At 50.2% G+C, this 21,964-nt stretch overlaps 9 protein-coding genes across 9 annotated transcripts; 5 read left to right on the top strand and 4 right to left on the bottom strand.

Moving 5' to 3' along the window:
* Positions 1-38: 38 nt before the first annotated feature.
* Positions 39-1,338, bottom strand: BO97DRAFT_376801 (SNUT3/LISCH7 family protein). The gene is made up of 2 exons (XM_025693036.1): positions 768-1,338; positions 39-709 (listed from the first exon to the last, which is right to left on the bottom strand). Exons 1-2 carry the CDS (start codon positions 1,087-1,089, stop codon positions 312-314), a joined length of 720 nt encoding a protein of 239 aa, XP_025547478.1. The 5' UTR covers positions 1,090-1,338; the 3' UTR covers positions 39-311.
* A 1,167-nt stretch (positions 1,339-2,505) lies between these two features.
* Positions 2,506-3,760, top strand: BO97DRAFT_473103 (Elongator subunit IKI1; the record flags this gene model as incomplete). Its single annotated transcript, XM_025700205.1, has 3 exons — positions 2,506-2,678; positions 2,812-2,968; positions 3,030-3,760. The coding sequence occupies exons 1-3, from the start codon at positions 2,520-2,522 to the stop codon at positions 3,758-3,760; spliced, it is 1,047 nt and encodes a 348-aa protein (XP_025547477.1). The 5' UTR covers positions 2,506-2,519.
* Positions 3,761-3,941: 181 nt separating this feature from the next.
* On the bottom strand, positions 3,942-5,173 carry BO97DRAFT_376797 (SNAP receptor SEC22). Its single transcript, XM_025693035.1, has 5 exons — positions 4,909-5,173; positions 4,803-4,837; positions 4,612-4,721; positions 4,148-4,553; positions 3,942-4,096 (listed from the first exon to the last, which is right to left on the bottom strand). The coding sequence occupies exons 1-5, from the start codon at positions 4,940-4,942 to the stop codon at positions 4,034-4,036; spliced, it is 648 nt and encodes a 215-aa protein (XP_025547476.1). The 5' UTR covers positions 4,943-5,173; the 3' UTR covers positions 3,942-4,033.
* A 75-nt stretch (positions 5,174-5,248) lies between these two features.
* On the top strand, positions 5,249-6,628 carry BO97DRAFT_354313 (uncharacterized protein; the record flags this gene model as incomplete). The annotated part of the gene is made up of 3 exons (XM_025692094.1): positions 5,249-5,437; positions 5,510-5,989; positions 6,059-6,628. Coding segments are annotated over 3 exons (1,239 nt in total), but the record flags the coding sequence as incomplete, so codon positions are not given.
* On the bottom strand, positions 6,575-8,308 carry BO97DRAFT_480681 (short chain dehydrogenase/reductase family protein). Its single transcript, XM_025700767.1, has 5 exons — positions 7,902-8,308; positions 7,743-7,828; positions 7,517-7,681; positions 7,394-7,464; positions 6,575-7,334 (listed from the first exon to the last, which is right to left on the bottom strand). The coding sequence occupies exons 1-5, from the start codon at positions 8,180-8,182 to the stop codon at positions 6,783-6,785; spliced, it is 1,155 nt and encodes a 384-aa protein (XP_025547474.1). The 5' UTR covers positions 8,183-8,308; the 3' UTR covers positions 6,575-6,782.
* Positions 8,253-10,787, top strand: BO97DRAFT_376786 (CLPTM1 family protein). Its single transcript, XM_025693034.1, has 4 exons — positions 8,253-8,577; positions 8,649-9,710; positions 9,781-10,266; positions 10,321-10,787. The coding sequence occupies exons 1-4, from the start codon at positions 8,536-8,538 to the stop codon at positions 10,669-10,671; spliced, it is 1,941 nt and encodes a 646-aa protein (XP_025547473.1). The 5' UTR covers positions 8,253-8,535; the 3' UTR covers positions 10,672-10,787.
* Positions 10,788-11,128: 341 nt separating this feature from the next.
* On the top strand, positions 11,129-13,742 carry BO97DRAFT_376783 (Mis6 domain protein; the record flags this gene model as incomplete). The annotated part of the gene is made up of 4 exons (XM_025693033.1): positions 11,129-11,431; positions 11,481-11,534; positions 11,587-12,614; positions 12,666-13,742. The coding sequence occupies exons 1-4, from the start codon at positions 11,410-11,412 to the stop codon at positions 13,740-13,742; spliced, it is 2,181 nt and encodes a 726-aa protein (XP_025547472.1). The 5' UTR covers positions 11,129-11,409.
* Positions 13,743-13,795: 53 nt separating this feature from the next.
* BO97DRAFT_408402 (post-initiation translation factor DPC29) lies at positions 13,796-14,858 on the bottom strand. Its single transcript, XM_025695855.1, has 2 exons — positions 14,594-14,858; positions 13,796-14,529 (listed from the first exon to the last, which is right to left on the bottom strand). The coding sequence occupies exons 1-2, from the start codon at positions 14,805-14,807 to the stop codon at positions 13,904-13,906; spliced, it is 840 nt and encodes a 279-aa protein (XP_025547471.1). The 5' UTR covers positions 14,808-14,858; the 3' UTR covers positions 13,796-13,903.
* A 277-nt stretch (positions 14,859-15,135) lies between these two features.
* Positions 15,136-21,843, top strand: BO97DRAFT_461515 (AP-1 complex accessory protein LAA1; the record flags this gene model as incomplete). The annotated part of the gene is made up of 6 exons (XM_025699368.1): positions 15,136-17,583; positions 17,634-17,990; positions 18,045-19,322; positions 19,377-19,608; positions 19,657-19,958; positions 20,019-21,843. 6 exons carry the CDS (start codon positions 15,136-15,138, stop codon positions 21,588-21,590), a joined length of 6,189 nt encoding a protein of 2,062 aa, XP_025547470.1. The 3' UTR covers positions 21,591-21,843.
* Positions 21,844-21,964: the final 121 nt, after the last annotated feature.

The following is a 21,964-nucleotide window of genomic DNA, read 5'->3' as shown; positions in this document are numbered from 1 at the left end:
TGTGTTCCCGAGCGCTTACTGGATGCTGATAAGAGGCTCTCAAAATACTTGAATTTCGGTCAATCTTTGACTGTCCAGGCACATTTAAATATTCTTTCATTCGCCTGGTTTTCGAGCTTGGAATAGCAAAAACCACCCGAAATCTTACGCCAGTAATGCATTTCGCGGTGAACCCGTGAAAGGAAAAAACAATGATATCACCCAATAAGAAAAACAATGGAAATAGAAGATAGAGAAGATATGAAGGAGAAAATGGCTTGGGATATAATGAAAGGGACACGAAGTCTTGGCAGAGAGAACCCGTGTCGAAATCACTGCCTGGATGGACTGAGCGGTCGGTTGAATCCTCCTATACGGTTCATGTACTGTCTGTACTCCGTCTTCTTCTCCTTCCGAACGCCGTAGACATTGTTTCCAGGAACCTTAGTGTTCTTCGTGCTCCTGAACCTTGTAAAGCCCATACTCCGGCGCATCATCTCTTCGAAATCGTCATCTCCGACAGCATCGTCAAGGTCCATTTCGGTTTCGTCCCGGGGCCGGTCGTGTCGCAGTTTTATGTCCGCTACACCATTCGGCTGTGTTCGAGGGTCTCTGCGATCAACGTTGCGATCGCCTCGTGGGCCTCTAGGAGGTGGAGTCCTGGATCTAACTCTGTTGCCGTTCCGGATAGGGGATCGGGATCGATATCTTTCTCCTTTCGATGGGTATCCTGCGGGATGACAATTGAGAATCTGCAGGGGTTTGACAAGTCCAAGCAAGCCACATACCTCGTCTATCATGATGCCTCTCCCTGCTGATAGTCCTCTCCCTCGTACTTCGTCCGTCTCTGTCTCTGTCCCTGCGATCGCGATCCCGACGATCCCCTGACCTGCTCCTTTCGCGTCTCCTGTCTCTCCTATCCCTCGAGCGCGAGCGATATCTTCGATCATCTCTGGGTCCATCGCGCCGCCCATACTCCTTTCCATGCTCCCGCCGCGGACTTCTGGCGTAATCTAAGTCTGGCTCGGGTGAACGTGTTCTCGTATCATCTTGATCCCACATTGTAGAGCTATCGGGTCTCCGTGCACGTTTCGCTGGTGGCTCCGCCATTATGCCAGTCTGTAAATTTTGCTTTCGTAGGAGGTATGCGCTGCACTGACGATAAATTTCGTTGCGAAGTCGATGCGTGAGGTTTTGTTTCCGCGGCGAAAGATAACGGCTAGGGGGTGAGAAATACGTCTATGGTAAAACACGAAAACAGATCAAATCATAACCATCGTCTTGTGAGATTATTAGTAATTGCGCGATGATGAGCGGGCTGCCAGCATGCACGACTGAGTTTGAAAATCAGCTTTGGTGATTGATCCCCAGACCGAAGCTGAAGGCGTGAAGTTGTTACGGTCGCCAGTTTGTGCCAGTTGCGCGGTCGGCTCCATGCCGCGGAAGGTTGGAGGCAATCCGATTTATGTTGCGGAACAATGTCTAACTAATGTCCACTACCAGTCAACTTTGAGAATGAAACTTCTCTTAGAAATCCATGGCTCACCATACAAGTCAATTTACCTAGTCAGTAGAGGCTTTTCAGTCAACAGCACGCCCATGTGTACAACTGCTAACCGGTAGAATTCCGAATGCTACTGAGCTCATGCGTCTTGTCTTAGAGCCCGCTCGCGCTAAATTCTCCTTTCTTGTCGTCGTTGGACGATTGAAGGTCAAACAGACCAGATCGTATACTCATTCAATCACGGTATCGATTGCGACACCTTGTATATATGAAGTTCGCATCATGATGGTGGCGGGCCAGTGCCATAATGTATTTTGCGGCGCTCGACAAGACGAAGCAGTGATAAAACTGTGCAAAGCCCATGCAGGTCCATGGTGGAAGCTCTTCTTAGAACAAAGACTTCTTGCCTCTGATAAAGAACGATAGCTGTTATTCCTGTCATAGTAATACTAGTACCGAAAATTTTCTAATGCGTTGATGAGAGGTAATGCCTGTAAGCCATGCAAAAATGTATCGAATGACATGCAGGAAAAGAGACAGTAACTGTACAGAGCTATCGTTATTTTCACAACTACTCCGGGGCTTACATCAGGGGTCAGTACTTTGGGTTTGGTAACTTACTGGCTGCTTTGAGCCTTACGGTTGGCATGTCAACATCCGGTCACTTTCATGAGTATATACGAGAAATGAAACCGTGGATGTACTTTCGAGCAGAATTCAAGAAAATGCGCCAAAAGTACTTTCAGTTGATCAAGCTAAGAAGGTATCTCTGAACTGGATAGAAACCATTTGAGCCCGTTTATTGACACATGAAAGTTCGATCTTATTCAACTTGGATGGAAGCGGAAATGAAGCCGGTGGATCCAACTACAAAGGCAGGCGCTGAGCTTAAACCCGGCAAGCTCGCTGATTGGAACCTTTCCTGTGCGCCGCCGACCCCTCAAGCTCCATAGCTTGCATGCAAAAACCGACCCCGCATATCCTTCGCATTTTCTTCCCGAGTCATTATCCGTCCTTCCCCGGCCAAACCTACAAGATGGCTCCCATGAATACTTCCCACAGGCAGACTCATAACCTGCTCTTGATCTCGAAACTGCTTAGTCTTAGAGATACAGCGTCGCCGCTCGCCCTGGTATTGGATTCACTAGAGCAGCCCGCGAACCCACTAATCAAGGAATACATTCGACGCGCAAAGGTAATTTGACCCATATTGATGGCTCCGGCAACATATGGCTTTGAGGGACGTGTTGTTTGGTCTTTGCGACTTTGGATGACTACCTAGCCGGCCTCATAGATTCTAGTGGCATGGTGACTAACCTCATTGTTAGTTGTCCAAAGTTCATATCACATTTGTCGCATTCGAGACCTTGAAACCGCCGGAGGGCGTCGATGCCTTTGTCGCAGGCCGGAGGAAGACTCCCTTGGAGATAATCAAGGCTGTCAATGCAACCTACACAAATGTTCCGGCCAGCAGTCCCTCCCGCAGTACGTATCCTTGAACCAGCACTGGCGATCGTCAACCGCGACACGACTAAAAAAGCTCCAGGGCGACTGATCCTCATCGATGCCATCAACCCACTCCTGCATGCGAAACGAAACGATGCGCAATTCAACGTATCGTCATTCCTAAGCTTGTTCCTCATGCCTCAAAGCCCCACAGCATCGAAAGCTGAAGTTTCGCTCGTGGTTACCTTCCACCAGGATGTTCCCAGCCCACCTCCTCTGTCGCATTATATCCCGACGCCTCTTTCCATGTTGACCTACCTCGCAACCACCATCATCAGACTCCACTCGTTCTCGCACATCCTGGCTCAGAAGGCTGCTCGTGACCGGAGCTTGGTCGCGCCTGTTTTTGGTCTGGAAGAGGAGCAAGACGGTGTGCTTCTGGGCAGACTGGATAGACCGGTTGGCAATGAATCTGCACAAGGGGTGGTATTGGAATTGGAGCACCGAAGAAAGAGCGGTCGGGGCGTTTTGGAATGGTACGTCCTCCCACCAGCTTCGCGCTACCCTCCGCAGTATGCAAAGGAGATTGTGACGCTGCTGGACGACCACCCGTTGTATCGCCCGCCGCAGGAGCCGGATTACGGCGCGGGAGAAGAAGAACCCGAATCAACCTTCGAGCTACGTCTTACTGAAAGACAAAGAAAGGATCGTGAGGGTGTGGTGTTGCCATACTTTGATGCGCAGCAGGGCGACGGTCCGGGCGAAGGAGGCCGGATTTTGTACGATATGGGAGAAGAAGACGACTTTGACGAGGAAGAGGATGAGATTTAAGCTCAACAGACCAACTGCTCGCATGCTTTTTTCTAGCCGCAAAAAATGATCATCTTGACGACTTATGATGATATAGAAGAACTCGAATGCTGTTAGACATGTCCTACACATACGCAAGCCACTGGTCTCATGTGCTACGACCGGCACTGATTATTTCAGAAGTCCTCTCAAATCCTGAGCCAAGGAAGATGGTGTCCTGCATCCACCGGAGACATTAACTATGCATACATTCATATTAGTGGGTGTACATATTTGTGGCCGCTTAGAGCATAATTAGAAGAAGCGCCACCAGATCATGAAAAGGAGGATGAAACCGACACCTGCGAATGGGCCGTACTGTGAACTAGTTAGCAGGACGTCTGCATGTCACGGACGCAATGTGCCTACCTGCTTGACCAGCAGCTCCCAGTTGATGCGGACAGCGGCTTTCCTGTACTTCTTGCTGTCTTCCCGAAGACGACCAGACAACTCTCCCATACGTTCCAAGCTATCACCACGGTACAACAGATCTTCGATATTCTTGGTCATCACTTTCGTTACATCCCGCAGCTCGTCATTCAAGCGGTCAAGGTTCGCCGAAGCGCGACTGTCCTGGTACAGCTTCTTGGTCCGTTGGATGAAGGTATCAAATTCCACAAAGGCGTACGGTCGCAGCGTGGGGGACTGGTACTGTGCAGGGGAGTATGTGGTGGTGAACTCTGTCGCAAGATCGGCAAGGTAGGTAAAGGCAAGCTTGCGCGGATAGGAGCGATCGCATATGCAGAGGAAGCAGATATCATCTTTGATAATGTAACTAGATATTGAGCGATGAGCATAAGCAGGAAAGCGCTAGGTATCCACTTGGTCCCTACTGTAGATTGAACTGGCCGGATTCAATGCTCGCCTGTGGCTCTGAGTTGCGGTTCAAACGACGGAATATCATCTTGGCTTGTGACTTGATCTCTTGCAGTTCTCCTTCAGACTGTTGATTCAAAAGTGCGTTGTGTCAGTGACAATCAATCATGAACACACCGCTTTGTGAAAGTTCCAGCAAGTCACTGACCTGTTCATCGTCAACCGACGCCGCCAGCATCAGGCCTGTCTCTCCAAACGTTAGCGAACTTGCGAAACCTTCCTTCTGCATACCCAAAACAGAGTTGTGACCATACCATCAATTCTGGCGATTAACGTTGACCTGACCATCTTGATAGTGAGGAGTTCAGCACTGTCGTCTTCAAAGGCAAGGCGAGCTGATGCGTCGGTGATCGTGTTGCTAACACCAACTCCCGCTGTTGTTCATCTCCACTTATCTGGCCAGGCCGCGGAACGATGGCCCGCAGGTGCAAGGCGGTCGGGAGCGGCAATTCGGAGTGCCAGCGAGTGACGAGGTGAGATCCGGGGTGTCCGCCAAGATTGTAGTCGTGCCTAGGAGCCTCCATTCGGTGACCGGCTGACGTTTGGAGGCGGAAGGCTGCATTCTTATGGCAATGCTGATCAACGTAATGCTACAGGAGCCAATTATCTCGATCTTCGAAGGCGGAGGAACAGAGCAACGCGGGCGGACCTATTATTAGCAGCGCGATGTCATTGACAAACGCCAGACCGAAGCGGAACCCAAGACGGGCCGCCAACAAGCAATGGAGCGAGGAGCAGCTGATGACTAGCACAAAGTCGCAGCTAATCCATTTGGACTTGGTGGTATGCCGTTCACACTTCTAGAGGATGTGACTGATATCGTGGTGTACGCGGACAAAGCTAATGCCCATCTAGAAACTGCTTGCTCATCCTGAAGCCTGGACATGCCTTGAGGAGAACGAGAAGGAGGAGATCTTGAAGCTACTTCCCAATGGCGCGCATCCGAATCCCTACCCTTCACCCGATGACCCCGAGGCGAAAATCCCCCCGCCACCAGAATCGTTCCTACGTTATTCTAATAACTGGCGCGACGGCATCCGTCAGTTTCAGCTCGATCTCCAGCAGGGGCGCTACGATCCGGAATGGCTACGTGAAGCGGAAATAGCTATCAGGGAGCGGGCAGCGGGCAAGTTCGACCGTTTCAAGGAAGAAGAATTCGAGGAATTCTGGGGTCAGAAGCAGAAAATGGACCGAAGTCTGCAGGCCGGACAAAGCTCCCAAATCAAGTTGATGGACTTGACTGATAATGGTGTAATCTGTGAGGGCGATATTTTGAAGTATTCCAGAGCTTTTGCAAAAGGTAGCAAGAGGGTCCTTGTTGAGAAAGAAGCCAGAGTATGTTCCGCCGCTTGGTGCTTGGTCATCGTCGCATAGAGAAAGTATGGCTCGCTAACACCTCACTAGATCGTGAAGATTGAGGGTGCGAACTTGACATTCGCTGTTCCACCTGGGCAGCGTGTCTTTCTCTCCACTGCTCCAGCACCAACGACAGACGCCACAAGCCCAAATGATTGTGAAAGATCTACCAACAATACAGAAACTACCGGAATTACCAACACAAATGGGCAACATGAGGACGGGAAGACTATCTTAGGGTCAGGACCAGGACCGAACGCTCAAGGGATAGAGGCTGGCTCCGCTAGGAAACGCAAGTCAGATGTCGAGCTTCCTGACAGTAAGAGACAGTGTTCGGAGCTGCAGGCGAACAGTGCAACTTGCCATCTGGATCCGGAAATCACTGCATTGACTCTAGACCAGCCCCAAGGTGTCGAGGAAATCATATTACCCAATATACAGGGACTCGGTGCGCTGGCCTCGAAGATAACAGAAATTGACGGACGGATTACGAAGAGGCCAAATGGTAATTCTTGGAAGGAATTTCGAGCTTACAGACACAACCAGGATATGGGAAGCTTATGGGAGCTCAGGCAGGCCTGGTTTGTGCGCGAGAATAAGTCGAGGACAACTGCCTAACCGACCAGTGTCGTGCTGACTGAGATGATGAAATCCAAACAAACATGTTCTGTTCTTGGACTGGTTTGAGGTTTAGAATAGCTCCAATTAGAAAGATCGGTTGGTAGCCGAGAATACGTCGACGTGTTCTCCTTTGCACCATTACTAAGTGATCTCAGGCTGCATCATGACCAGTGCTCATGCCGTCATCCTTAGGCAGTCGGCTCGCATCATCAGCCGCATAATCAACAGCGAAGCTTGACTGAATGAAGTCCTCTAACTCCTCGCTAACAGTCTTTAACTTCTCTTTCACACTAGCGACACCTTCCTGGCCCACAATGTGTCGGGAGGGAGGGTTTTCATGACCACCGATTGCCGTAATAGCGTACACAGTCTCGGTGACCAACACTTCCATGTGCGCAGAACTGAGCGGAGGGTACGTTGAGATAACTTCAGATGCAGAGAATGGGCCATCTTCGACAGGATTGCCTCGGTTGGCGCTACTCGAGCCGTTCGACGCCCCGGCGTTTCGAGAATCATGGTTAGGCAAGCGGGAAACTAGACGGTTTAGAATTCCGCGAAACAGCGGTGCATGGTTGACTGTAGAAGAATATACTGGTGCGATTGGAGGTACGCTGGTTACCAAATTGGTGAGGATCCCGATTTCGATGCTGCACTGGAAAATTGTGAGTTTGACATTGAAAGGGGCTATCTCGTACGCAAGGCTCTGGAATTAAGCAGCAAAGTTAGCGATGGGTGGTCATGTGTACCCTGAATATCACCTACATCGCAGAAGCCCTCGAGAGCCCAGCCTGCAGCGCAGTACATTCCCAGCCCCGGCGTGCCGATGTGAGCAGCTGGCTCCTGTCAGTGCTGGTATTAACATTGAATGACTGTGCTGGGCCTTACTTATACCAGAAAGGATCATGATGTGCCCTGACTTCTGTCGACGCATATGAGGGAGTGTTGCCTTGATAATGTTCAAGGGGCCGAAGTAGTTTATCTCGAATTGGTCCCGAACCAAGTTCAGGGTTTGCTGGGAAGCCGCTAGCTCTTCCACCGTACCAACGAGGGCTATGTAAATGATTAGCAAGGGTTGCACTTGGAACAGATTTTGGGGCATCGATTGATATACCTTGACTTGTACAGCAAAGGAGAATATCCACTTTGCCGAATGTCGCAACCGCTTGCGCGACGACTGCTTGACATTCACCGACCATTCTGCAAGTTCCATGTGAATATGTGCCATACTTCATCTCCTAATCTTGTAATAAGAAGCGAGGCCTCTGCGCACCTTATATCTAAGGGAACAGCCATGAATCGCTGTCCCCAACCCTCGTCGCTGTGGCTTTCGACCTCAGCCAGGAAAGCATCGAACCCATCGCGACGGCATTCATCTCGATCTGAATCAGAATACGTCCGTCCGACCAGAGCGCAGTCACCATGCTTGAGAATCTGGCGAATGACCGATATCCCGATTGGCGAATCTCCAGCCGTAATCACCCATACCCGTGGCTCATGATGGGCAGGAAACTGTGGGCGGGAGTAATCGGGAGAGGGATGGTTGTCCGTCATTGGATTTATGCCGACATTCGAGAGCCCAGCATGTCGATTGCGCGAGGAGACGCCCTGCAGTACCACGTAGACCCCAACCTCAGACAAAGCAAGTTGTTACGTGGAGCACAATCCTCTTTGCGCGGGGTTACGATCTTGGTGATAAAATGGAGATCGCAGCTTGTCCGCAAGCCCCGATTTATGTCATGTTAGCCTGCCGCGCCCGCCGCCGCCCGGCGATGAGACGGACCCGCAAAAACACCCGGCCTTTCTGGACCATCGCTCCCTCCGTCCTTCGGGCGTGGCCTTTTCTTCCTCCCTTACCACCGCCACCGCGAGCTTGCTGACAAGGTGCGATAACTGCGGGCCACAAAATGCCTGAACAAAGACAGCGTAGGGAGGAGGAGGCGCAAGGCGTGAGTATGCCCTTTTTCTGCATTGCTTGGACTCTTTCGAGTTGGCTGACACCTTTGTTTCTGCTCTCTAGTCCGGCCTCAGAGGCGTCCTCCAGGGCCTGGCTTTCTTCATGTTAGCCAAGCTCATCATGAACCAGTTCATGGGTGGTAATCAACAGAACACTGCCTCTGTTGCCAAGCCAAGTGATGTACCCAGTTTTGCGACTCGTCCGCCTCGCAGCCAGATCCCCAACTACAGCCATATTCCTGACATCGTTACTCCGATCTGGCCCACCGATAGTCCCCTTGATCTCAACATCTATGTTTCTCCTTCAATTGCTGTCCCAAACTTCAAATCTCTTCCATCTGGTTCACTTGTCTTGGAAGAGAGAAACTTTACGCTTGGTAACTACAGCGATACCCGGGAAATCGATACCACCATCAAGGTTCCGAAGGAAGTTCAACGTAATGGTACACTCTGGGCACACTTCTTCGTCGGGCTGAGCGGACACCAGTTGGATCCCACAGCAAAGGATTATAGCACTGATAGTGCGGTTCACTTCTTTCGCCCTTTGAATCAGTATCTCCCCAAGAAGAAGGCCAAGAAGCTCAAGAGCCTTCTTGCCTCGAACGAACAAGCTGCAGAGGAAGAGGATGACGGTACTCCAAATGTGTCAATTGCCTCATTCTATCATCCCAACTTCACGGTCTCTTTGATCCCCGACTCTGGGGCTCAGAAGTATCGACAAGTCCATCCTGCTATCAGACACCACATGCAGCTGGAATCCAGCGGCGCGAGGGATGCCACTGGGCAAAATGGATGGTACTATCCAATTGTTTTTCTCAACACGTTTTGGCAACTCAAGACCCACATGATGGAACTCAACTCAACTGTTGACACTGTCCCTCTGCGCATCACCCTTAACAATTTACAAAATTGGAAGTTCAACATGATGGCGAGTCTTGATGCAAATGCCAAGGAGACCGCCAGACAGGCTGCCTTTGGGAATGCTGCCCCGGGCGGAGGCGATGGCTCCGAGTTCGAAATGATCAAGGAAGTATTATTGGATACGAACATCTGGTTATTGGGAACCACAGGTGTGGTCACCATTCTTCACATGGTTTTTGAGACCCTCGCATTCAAGAACGATATTGTGAGTCATTTAAACCCGTGCTTTGACGCATTTCCGGGATGAAACGTCGCTAACGGTTGGATCTCGATAGTCTCATTGGCGTAAGAAGAAGGATGTCGTTGGAACCTCCGTTCGCACCATCCTGGCCAATGTTTTCATGCAAGCTGTCATCTTCCTCTACCTGATGGATAACAGTGAGAATACATCCTGGATGATTCTTGCTAGCCAGGGATTCGGTATTTTGCTTGAAGCGTGGAAGATCACGAAGACTGTAGATGTGCGCCTGCGTCCGCCCCCTGCCGGATCCTTCCTCTCCTTCCTGCCTTATGTGATTGTCTTCGAGGACAAGCATAAGCTCAGCGAAACAGAGCAGAAGACGAAGGAATACGATGAGATTGCGTTCCGTTACCTGTACATCGTCGCTGTGCCTCTTCTCGCAGCTTACGCAGCTTACAGCCTCATCTACAACACGCACAAGTCATGGTATTCCTACGTGATTGAGACACTTGTTGGAAGTGTCTACGCCTACGGCTTCCTGATGATGGTCCCTAGTTTGTATATCAACTACCGACTGAAGGTCAGTAAACAGTCTGTGGTTCCAAATTATTTCACTGCTAACAAACCGCTTTAGTCTGTCGCTCACATGCCCGGCAAGGCGTTGATGTACAAGTTCCTCAATACCTTCATTGATGATCTTTTCGCATTTACCGTCAAGATGCCCTGGCTTCACAGACTTGCCACGCTCAGAGATGACGTCATCTTCTTTGTCTGGCTCTACCAGGGCTGGAAGTACAAGGTCGACTACACCCGTGTCAATGAGTTCGGCCAGGGAGGAGACAGTGACGATGAGGACGAAGCTATTCCAGGTGAAAAGAACAAGGTCGAGATGTCAACTAACCCAGCTGAAAAGGCCAAGGTCGAGGCGTCAGCGACCGCATCTAGCAATGGAAAATCTAAGGAGGCGGCCAGGAAAAGGAAGTAGGGCAATGCTTTTCATGACTCTGTGGCTGTTGTAATGCCAAGAATTTCGCGAGGAAAAAGTCAGACACATTGCGGGGAACTCGATCATGGTTAACATGTCTTCAGTAAACTCTAGACAATGGACTATGTCTTGTTATGTAAATTGAATGAATGTAGAAATCTCATCCGGAGAACGCGCCTGGAGCAATCTGGTTCGGCGTAGGTTGAGCTTCCAGTTGTGACTCTTGAAATACAATATGAATTCAGGTAAAAGATGTTCACTCAGGTCGAAATATCAAATTGTAAATAACACTTTCCCAAATCAGTATTGTTTGGCTTCAGTGACCTTTGTTCTTAGCTGAGTGCGTGAGATGTGTAAATAATTGGCCCCCCCCCGGTCGCCAGATGATTGCCAAATCTGGTAAAGCTTGCCCATCTCCGAGCTGCCCGCGAGTCTTCAAGAATCTGTGTGCTAGACAAAAGTTATTGACAATCCAGAGCATGCCCTCTGCATAAGTGTTCATAAAAAGTGAACTTAGCTGAGAGCAGTAAGAACATTTGTTGCTGGTTGTTCTTGTGGTATAATAATTGACCTTTCGCGTACGGTCGACGCGACTAGTTCAAGTTCACGCGTGAAGACCCGAAATCTGGATGGCCCAAAGCGACAAAGCGCCGGTGCAGCCTGATATGCGCTACGAGATATCGCAAAAGAACCACTTGATTTGTTCGGTCGAATCAACTCGGAGTCTACTTGACTGCAATGTCGTCTGACTCAGAAAGAGGTTTGTTGTAGACCAAGCCTTTGACTATCCATGTTAATCATCCGTTTAGGCTCCGAGGTCGCGCCAACTAGCCTAGAAGATGCGATTGAACACCTCGAAGCAGGTCAGTTGGCGGCACAACACTCCGAGGTTCCTCATTATCTAACATCTTCCAGTCGCATTTGTTCCCTCCAAACAGCGATACACGGATGCGGGCCAGTTGGCCAAAACAATAGCTACGCGCGCCTACGAAAGGGGAATTTCCCAATTTGGCCTCCAACGCTTGCTAAAAGTCCTCACCAAGAGTAACCACCTTGATCAAGGAACAGTTACTACTCTGGTAAAAAATCTATATCCGCAAGAAAGAATTTCCTCCGGGGTCATCACCCAGGTTGTATGCTGCCTCGGACCTTCCAAAACGAAGCCCACCCCGGCGACGCAGGCTCTGCTTTTGCGATGGCTGATTCTTGTACACGACTTCCTTGATGATAGATCACATCTTTCCAAGCTCTATGCGGTGCTATTTAACCACCTCGATATGATCAGCTTGCGGAAACCGCTGTGTCATCTACTCTCCTTTATCACGAGACGCAAACACGTCAAGCCGTTTAGGATCCAGTCTCTTATGGAGCTTCTCGGTTCTTCGGGAGGAGACGACAAGGAAATTCTCACTTTACTCAGGGCCTTCAAGAACTACTGTCCTGATGTCATTGTGGGTGATATCGCTTCTTCAGGAAGAAAGGCATTGTTCTTCAAGCACCCAGATCCTGAATGGACCGCCCACGTAAGACAAATTCAAGAAACGCACTGGGAGAGGTCCCAGGCTGCTCAGCCGTCAAGCTTCCAGGTAGTGCATCGTGAACATTTCAAACGAGCCAAGATGGAGGTCATTGTTCCAGATGTGCAAACATCACGGGTCTCATCATCACATACAGCGCTGGAAGAACTGCGCAGCGTGGACCACTTTGTCGACCGAATTGATCGAATTGAGCTACCTAATCAAATCATATCCATGATGGGAGATGCTCTAGCTCAGAAGTATCTCTTTCTGACTCAGTCTGATGTTGCACATCGCCGTCTAAACGACTGGTTGAAAGGCTTCCTTGATGATCAGTTGGGGCGCGTCCAGGAGGATGACCCAAATGGGCTCGAATCACTTGGGTATATCCTAGACCTCGCACTCAACTACGCACAGTATACGAAAGTATGGATCGAGACCCCAGTTTGTGTATCATGGATGCTTACTTGATTACAGGAAATTCCACACGCGTTATTTCATTTTCTGACACGATATGTCCTCTCGTGGAACGGCCATGACAATCAGGACAAAGTGCTCCGTCTATTATCATATTTACCACTTCAGGAGTATGAGGATTTGCGAAAAGACTTCTTGAACTACCTGGAAGCATCGGTCTTAGACGGCACGCCGCACTCTCAATTGACTCTGCTCGATTTCTACTCATCGTTGATTCGTCAATGGGGTGTACGTCTGCGCTCTCAACCCTTCAGCGCTCACGAATTTAAGCCGCTTGGCCGCCTCGTTTCTCATGCAGAGTCTTTGGCTTTGTCGAGTCTGGAGTCTATAATCGAGGGCGAAAGACAAAAGCCGGCTATATTGTCTGTCCTCGATTTCTACTGCACTCTGGCTGAGTTATTCTCGTATGCCTCTTTGCATGGCAGCATTCGTCTCACGATCCCTCTAGCGCCCACAGTCTATACCCTTGTCTTTACGCCGATAAGCTCTGTTATATCGATCATGAGCTCAGTACTTGCTAGCTACAAGTCGTCATTCGAAGCTTCTCTCACTTCTTTAGTCTTGCAAGTTCCTCATTCTGCCGACTCACTATATCCGACAGATCTTGTGGGTCAGTTCAACGGGTACATCATGGATATTTGCAACTTGCTCTGGCGCAATCGCGGACTTAATTCAGAAGACCCTAATGCTCTGGGTTGCTTGATTCCCCAACCCACCGTGAACGCGCTTACGCGGTTCATCCGTAATCTCAACGACAGCACACGGGACAAAAAGCGCGAGGTCAATTTCTCCTACACCATCTCTTCCATATTCTCTCTGAGTCACCATGTCGCCCTGTGCAACATGTCTGCAGCGTGTTTTGCAGATATCGAAGAAGATAACGGTATCGACGAAAGCAAACCAAGGCTGCAAAGGCCTGTGACTCAAAAGGCACTCAGCGCCCTTGAGAAAGAGGGCGGCTTGAAGCTGACCTGGCAAGATTATCGTGTTCGAATGCTTGATTGGTTGGATGCAACAGGAAATGTGGGAATTGGAAATTTGATGCGTAGCACAATGAAAGCATTGAGGAAGGAATAATAATATTGCGATTCTAAAAACCCATGTAGCAATAATGATATCTTGTTTACAAAGCTCTCTTGGTGGTTTTAATTATGATACATCTAGTACGCCTTTCCAAACCTATGATACAACACTCTAACTGCCTTGGTCTAGGACAAAATCATCGGCCCCGCACCTCGTCAAAACAGCTGGCGCGTATTTATATATATCTCATTGACGCACGACTCCTCTCGCAGCTTGCTCATGACACTCTCAATCTCACTGACGTGCTCCTCGTCTTTGAGGTCAACCATGGTGTCTTTGTTTGGGTCCCAGAAGACTTCAAGTTCCTCGACAGGAAGTCCAATGACTTTCGACAGCGCCTCTCCCACGCTCTTGGTTTCTGTGGGCTCAGTAAAGACGACAAGACGGCCTTCATCATCAGCGGTGATATCAGTGGCGCCCGCTTCAATTGCTTGATCTAAATAATCATCTGGATCCACGCCATCCTTCTTCTCGAAAACGATTCTACCTTTCTTTTCAAATAGATAGATTGTCGGGGTGGCGGCCCCACCGGCGTTCTTGATCGTATGTCTAATGTCCTGCAAAAGACGGGCTTTTGAGTCGGTCTGACATTCAATCACGACTGCGACATTGTGTGGCAGGATAGCTTCAACGGTAACTTGCTCCAGCGCTTCGCCAGTCAAACTTATGCCCTTCCCCCTGGCCAAAGCCGCTTCAATTACATTCTTCGGAATTCCGGCTCGCTTCGCATTCGAGAGGGCAAGGGTTAGGCGCGGATTGTACTGCGGATCAGGTCCCCACACTGCGCTGGATTAGCATAGACACATAGCAAGATGGAGGAGGGAGGGGGCGGAGCTGTAACTCACTCTGAATTGCATTGCTGATCTCTTTATTCATGAGCTGACGCTCTTTGCTCTTTGCCTTGTCTTCCTTGGCCTTATCGTGCTTGATTTTAGACCAGCGGTTATGTCCTGCAGACCACGGAGTGCTGCTAGAGAAGCTACGGCAGCCATTGCACATCAGCTGGTTGGTTCGGACAGCACGCTGCTGCATCAGACTCTTGCTCACTAAGGAGACCATGTTTCTGTAGCCCTGAGACTATCGAATGGCAGACAACACCATCTCTATCGGGGCATGGAGCAGACGCATTATCTACAATCATCGGCCCTGCACCTTCGATCTGATAGCGGGGCCGGCCCGACCGTTTCTCCGCCACCGCCCCCGGAAATGAGGCCAAGTGCCCGCTTAAGGGGCCGGCCCATCGACGGAATCGAACTACGTAAGGTCGGTGAGTACTCGACTGCGCTCTCAGTCGCAAGGTAACCCTCCGACTCTTATCTCCAATCTCGCTTTTCAACACAATAATAAGCCCGTATGGGTGACACCCTAGGTGGGACGACCGAACCTAATGTCTGCACCTGAGAACGCTACGTCTACTTCCGCCGCCGACAATGCGGCTCCCCGTGCGGAGCTCGACATCAGCAAGCTTCATGCGCTTCCCTCCGAACAACAGGACCTATACCTCCTCACCTTTACCTCTGACTTAGTTCAACACATATCGGGCTTAGATAAGGCTCAGGTCTCGTCGCAACAGAAGTCCTTGAAAAAGGAGTTGTTCAAGATCCTTACGCTACCGTCACCGACGATCACACGAGTCATTCGCAATAACCTGGGACGCTGCTTCGGTGCTATCTTCAGCAAGGGTGATCGCGGTGTTCTCTTTGAGACAGTGACCGACTTGCTAGGGATCTTGACTGCAAGTAAAAATGAGGCGGAACTCAAGACCAAGTTTGCGGCCGCCCACTGTATGGGCGAGGTATTTGCGGTCGCCGGAGAGAGTGTCTTTGCACAGTCCGGTATTGTAGCATCAAGCCTACTGAAGCTACTCAAAGCCTCTAGTAATCATACGGGATGTCGTGGGTCGGTGTTTTCCGTGCTGCGGAAGGTGGCCGTCGGGTCTGGAGTTCCCCTCGATGAAGCTACAGCACGAGACATCTGGAAACAAACCCGCAATGCCGCAACCACGGACAAGTCGACATTTGTTCAAGTCCACGCATGTCGTTGTCTGGAACAATTGGTGAACACGACTCCATACTTTGACAACACGAACGACTTCGATCACCTCAAGACCGTGGTATGGAAGGCAATTGACAGCCCTGTGGCCCCCGTTAGGCACGCCGCTGCAGCCTGCCTTGCTCGCGCGCTAGCCAAGTTGCATGCTTCGGACACCCGGATTGTATCTGTGCCGAAGCCTAAGAAATCCAAAAGACTATCGAGGAAACCCACAGCGAAACCGACGGAAGATGACGAGGAGGCTGAGGTCTCAGAGTCATCAACTACAAAAAAGTCGGAGCCGCGTCTATTCTTTCTCCTCCCGGATCTTCTTCGCCAACTATCTACGCAGTACCTCAAAAGTACAACATCCAATCGAGCTCGCGCTGGCATTGCTGTATGCTACAAGCACGTTTTGCGAATTTTAGGCGACAAGATAATTGAGGACCGTTACAGCCAGATCGCTACCCACCTCCTGTTCGATCTTCTAAACCATCCCACGGTGACCTACAACCGGTTTCGGCTTCTTATGACAAGAAAGTTTGTCAAAAGTATTCTGGAGGACACGGTTGGACGTGAATCGCTCCGAGAGACCAGCCAGCTCAATGCCGCCAAATGGTTGATCAATGATGTACTCAAAGACTACCCTCAGGTTATTCAGGAACGGCGCGAGCCAAGCAAGCACTCTTTGACTAGCACTTTGAGCGCACTGTCTTCTTTGATCATATCTCTAGGTTCTGCATTTGCTACTCTCGCTGAACCCTGTCGCGAGGCTTTGCTTCTGGTTCTGTCTCACCCCAGCTACACCGTTCAGATCCACGCAGCACACTGCTTGCGAAACTTCGTCCTCGCTTGCCCACATCAGTTGTTGTCTTGTGTTACAATCTGTCTGAATACTTTGAACAGGGAAGTTGGCCAGTTGGGCACTCCTCGGCAATCCCCGCGTCGGTGTGTCGGTTATGCTAATGGTCTTTCGGCCATGCTAAGTACCTCTCGGCTGCAACCCCTGTACGGGTCTGTTGATGTATTTTCCCGTGTATTTACTCAGGCAACCGACCTTCTGAAGACCAGTAGCAACTCCGAGCTACGTGCGGCGTGTACGCAGATTCAAGTCGCTTGGATCCTGATCGGAGGCTTAATGCCACTCGGTCCAAGCTTTGTGAAGATTCATTTATCGCAGCTGATGTTGTTATGGAAGAATGCGCTCCCGATACATTTGAGCAAGGAAAATTCTGCTCAGTGTGGAGTTTTGGAGATGAGCTTCCTTGCACATGTCAGAGAATGTGCTCTGGGTGCATTACTGGTTTTCATGGAGTTCAATAGCAAATTGATCACAGCCGATGGTGCGAAGCGAATCGCAGGGATGCTTCAGAATACAGTTGATTTTCTGGAAGACCTCCCACGGCAGAAGTCCGTAAATGATTCATCTCAGCGTCTTCACCCATCGTTGCAATTGCACGATATTGAGACTATGGTTCGGCGACGTGTCCTGCAATGTTTCTCCAAGTTACTCCGTGTCCATCCCTTGAGCCGTGGTGATGTCATCTCCCAATCTAGTCTCTTGAGCTTGGCCATTTCATCCTTCGCAGATCCGGATGCTGCCCAAGCGGGCCCTCTAGAAAGCTCGATTGCAGCATCAACAGCGCAATTTGACACTCTGTGGGATCTTGGCGACAATTATGGATTTGGAGTGACGGGTATCACTCGTGACTACGTTCGCGCGGCGCTTAATGGCAAGAACGAGAACGATAACGGGCCGTCATGGTCTGCAGTTGATTCGGCGGATCAAAGTATTGATGATGCCGTGAGTAAAGAATGTTTCTCCTGCTGCTGGTTTGATACTCACACACATAGTTGACTTTCCCTATTTTCCAAGCAAGTGAACACGATTCTGTTCTTCTATACTCGTCAAGACAAGGCGATTGTCTCTTGGCTGACCCGCACGCAACCGGTGTCGTTAACGCGGCCATCGAGCTCTTCTCTGTGGCTGTTCCACTACATGCGCCCAAGGTTCAAGAAAGCAGCGTCGAACAGATTGCGACGTTTATTGCATCGCCAGGCTTGCAGCGGAACCCTGGCCGCAAGGCTGCCATGCTTGTCAACGTTGGCGTGGCGCTTCTTCACGCGCTCAAAGTATCAGTCGGAGAGTTCGGCCATGGAGCTGGAAAACTCAATCCCGCCACTGATAAAGTTCTTCAAGAGCTCGTTCAGGTAAGAGGCTACTGCTAACAGCGGATTAAGATGGCAGAAGACTGACCAAGCCAGAAATTCGTTACTGACCCCGACCTCATTGTCCGTACAATCGGTGCCGAGGCACTTGGACGGCTCTGCGAGAGCTCCGGCAACACCTTCACAAATACCCAGATTAATTGGCTCGTGGATACAATTGTTGCTAATAGAGAACCCAATGCTCGTGCTGGCTGTGCTGCAGCCTTAGGGTGCATTCATTCACAAGTCGGTGGTATGGCAGCTGGTCTGCATCTCAAGACCATCGTTGGCGTCTTAATGTCTCTATGTAACGACCCTCACCCCGTGGTTCACTTCTGGGCCCTTGGTGGTCTAGAACGCGTTGCGAACTCTGCCGGTTTGACCTTCTCGCCGTTTGTCTCTAGTTCTCTCGGTATGCTCGCTCAGCTATACAATACCGACACTCATAACGAGGAGGCAGCAGCCTTGGCTACATCCAATATCGAGATGTCCTTCCTCACTCCTGTCTTAATCAGCCGCTGCGTTGACTCTCTTATCAATGTGTTGGGCCCTGACCTCCAGGACATCGCAAAGACACGGAATCTTATCCTCACGCTGCTCAGGCAGTTTCAACTAGAGGACAACTCGGCCCTGGTCACAGAGAGTTCAAAATGCCTGGATCATCTCTCACTGTATGCGCCAGCATACGTTGACTTCCCTGGATACGTCAAACGCTTGCAGGTCGAGCTTTCCGCTGATACCCCTCTAATGAGAGACGTGGCTATCCGAGGACTCAGTAATCTTATGAAACGGGACGCCGCAGCTGTTATTCGCACCGCTACGCCGGCGCTTGAGGATGACATCTGGCTCGCGTTTGATGATACACCTGATCATCCGATTTTGAGAGGCATGATCCAGGACTGGATGCAGCAAACAGCTCTTGAAGAAACAGAGTTGTGGATTCAGCGCTGTCACAATACCTTGATTAAGACGCGTGTCAAAGTGGAGGAATTGCCCCTTACATCTGCTGTTAAACCCTCAGCAAACGATATGCCGGACGACGAGGTTGCAGGTTTCGCGTCCGCGATTGCTGGGGCCGGGCAGTCAGACGGTGCCAATGATACAGTATCGGGACAAGAGCTTTTGAAATGGCAGACTCGTAATTTCGTTATGAGCTGTCTCAGTGAGCTCTTGTGCATCGTACAGGAAGCGATCCTACCAGATCAAACAATTCCCGCTGAACTTGTTTTGCAGCAGAAGGTTGGGGACATCGTCCGCATGGCGTTCTCGGCCTCTACAGCAAATGTGATAGAGCTTCGAATTTGGGGATTGAAGATTATTGACCAGGTTCTTAAAGTATGGTCCCATTATTTCTATCTTGATTTTAGGGTAACTGACTTAATGTACCAGATGTTCGGCAAAACTCCCGACCCGGACTTTACTGAGGCATCGCTCCTCGAGCAATACCAGGCCCAGATTGGATCAGCTCTTACCCCTGCGTTTGCTGCTGATTCGTCTGCAGAACTAGCGTCTGAGGCCATTAATGTCTCTGCAACATTCATTGCGACAGGAATCGTGACGAATGTGGAGAGAATGGGCAGAATTCTCAAACTTCTGGTCATTGGCCTCGAGAATTTCTCCAGTGAGTACTTTCCAAGCCTCTTTCCGAACGTTAGCTAACGGGCCTAAGATAATATGGATACCACAGAGATTGGGGAGCTGAAAGGGCTCAATTCGAACGCCAGAGTCATGGTTAAAGTGGCATTGTATTCCGCCTGGGCACGGCTCCAGATTGCGAGTATCGAACAAGAATACCTCAATGAGGTCGTTCAGCCGTACCTTACAAAGCTTACTCCGCTATGGCTTTCTTCTCTTCAGGAGTACGCGCGTTTGAGATTTGAGCCAGATATTTCTGGAAGCCTGGGTACAGGACCGTTAGGTGGCGACTTGGACGAAGTATACGCTGCTCTGAACCGGGAAACACTCCTGAAGGTATGCCATCCATTGAATGACACCATATGTATTTCCTGTATACTGACTTTGCTTTTGCAGTTCTACCAAGACTCTTGGTTGAATCTTGTTGATGCAATAGCTGGGTTGGTCGAAAGGGACATTGACTTTGTCTTTGACGCGCTAGACGGCAAGTCCGAGCTCGACGAGGCTAGGCCTGATGAAAATGAGCCTGATGCATCCAAAGGAGAGGTGGGAAGCAAAGGGCATGATATTAACTACCGTGATGAACCAGTCGCTTTCTTCTTCGTTCTTTTTGGTCTCGCTTTCGAGGCTCTGGTTGACCAATTCACAACTCCGTTACAAAGATTAGAGATCCTTCAAGCTTTGAAAAGAATTCTACGACCGGTGATCTCCGGAAACGCTATCTATCAAGACGCCATCTTCTCAGAGACGATGGACTCCCTTGATCGCCTTGCTTTGACGGAGGGCACCCCCATCCAGAATGTTATTGTGGAAATCGCACGCAACCTCTCTTTAGATCATCCGTCAGCCAAGGGAAGCGAGGGTCGAGATGATCATCTGTCTGATGATATTGAACAGCTTTTCGAGTTGACAAGAAGCATCATCCTCGTCCTTGCGGGATTGTTACCCAATTTGCGCGAATCGACGCCTCTTGCACGATTCGGCGTGGGATCAGAAGACGCTTTGTCGCTCATCAGGCTCTCGCTCTCCTCGCTTGTTAACGTCGCCTCGATCTTCCCGTCCATCATCCGCAATGACCTCAACGCGTGTATTCTACACATTTTTAGCACAATTCTGGCGACAGGGTTGTGCCAGGCAGAAGTTGTTCCCCAAGCCCTCCCCACTTTCAAGCACTTCATCAGCAGCGTGAGCAACAACCGGGACGTTGGACCGGAAGATCCCGAGAACGTTACGGTGGTATCTCGCCAGTTACGGGGCTGTCTCACCCGCTTCCTCGCAACGCTCACCATCGCGCAACGACGGGAGTCCGAGTCTTCATTACCCTGTGCCAAGAATACCCTTCTGGCAATCACTATCCTTCTCACAACCGGTGGCCACCTCATCCCACCGCACGACCCAGTCATCACTCTCGTCCTGGACGAACTCCTGGACTGCCTTCAGGATGTCGGTCTCGCCAATGTTGCCGCGGGCTGTATCCGGTCAATCCTCCTAACCCCGTCACCAAAATCTCCCACTAGCGAGGCTATCGCACGATACCTCACTCCCCGCCTCATTGGATTCTATATTGGCTGCCCCAAGGAGAACGGCGACGTCGCAAGCGACCCGGAGAACTCCAAGACCGTTATCGCCCGCACCCTTGTTTCCTGCGTCACGAACGCCATTTTCTCCGCTGACGCAACCCCAACCGCCATGTCCCTCGTCATGTCGACCCTGCTCTCCCGTGCCAACCGCGAGGGCTCAGCCGTGTACACCGAAACATCTGCCCACTTGCTTGAGCTCGCAAAGGCCAATCAAGCCATCTTCCGCGCCCTGGTGGCCACTATGCAACCAGACCAGAAGATTCTACTGGAAGATATCCTGCGCAGCGCGGACGTGAATTCCGGAGCCCCCAAACCAGGCCGGGAACGCACATACTCGGACCAAGAGCAGCAGAGTATGCCTAGTATTGCGCTCCGGATGGATTTTTAGAAGACCGCGAGCGTCGTTCAATTCTTCATTTAACCCAACCCTCTTCCTTTTCACATTCTTGTTCATTAATTGAAACCCTTCATCTTCTTCCTTTTTCTCCAAGATGTGTATCTCTTTCTCGCTGTCCCACCCTTCTTCGTGTTTCATGTTTATGTTATGTGCATTTCTTATTGTTTAAACCCTCTGCATATGTTGGTCACTTCCTTGTGCCTTGATGATTGGGAAGAAATGTGAAGTATACGTATTATCCCGCAGTTGAATTTGTTTATGCATTACATGACATGAGGCGATATGATATGAAATGGTTTGAGTGAGGAAGAGGAAGAGACTTTCTTCCTTGTCTGATTGTACGCAGATCATGATAGCACAGCTAT

This window comes from Aspergillus homomorphus (genome assembly GCF_003184865.1).
Source record: "Aspergillus homomorphus CBS 101889 unplaced genomic scaffold BO97scaffold_50, whole genome shotgun sequence".
Lineage (NCBI taxonomy): Eukaryota > Fungi > Ascomycota > Eurotiomycetes > Eurotiales > Aspergillaceae > Aspergillus > Aspergillus homomorphus.
This window is presented reverse-complemented; position numbering and strand designations above follow the sequence as displayed.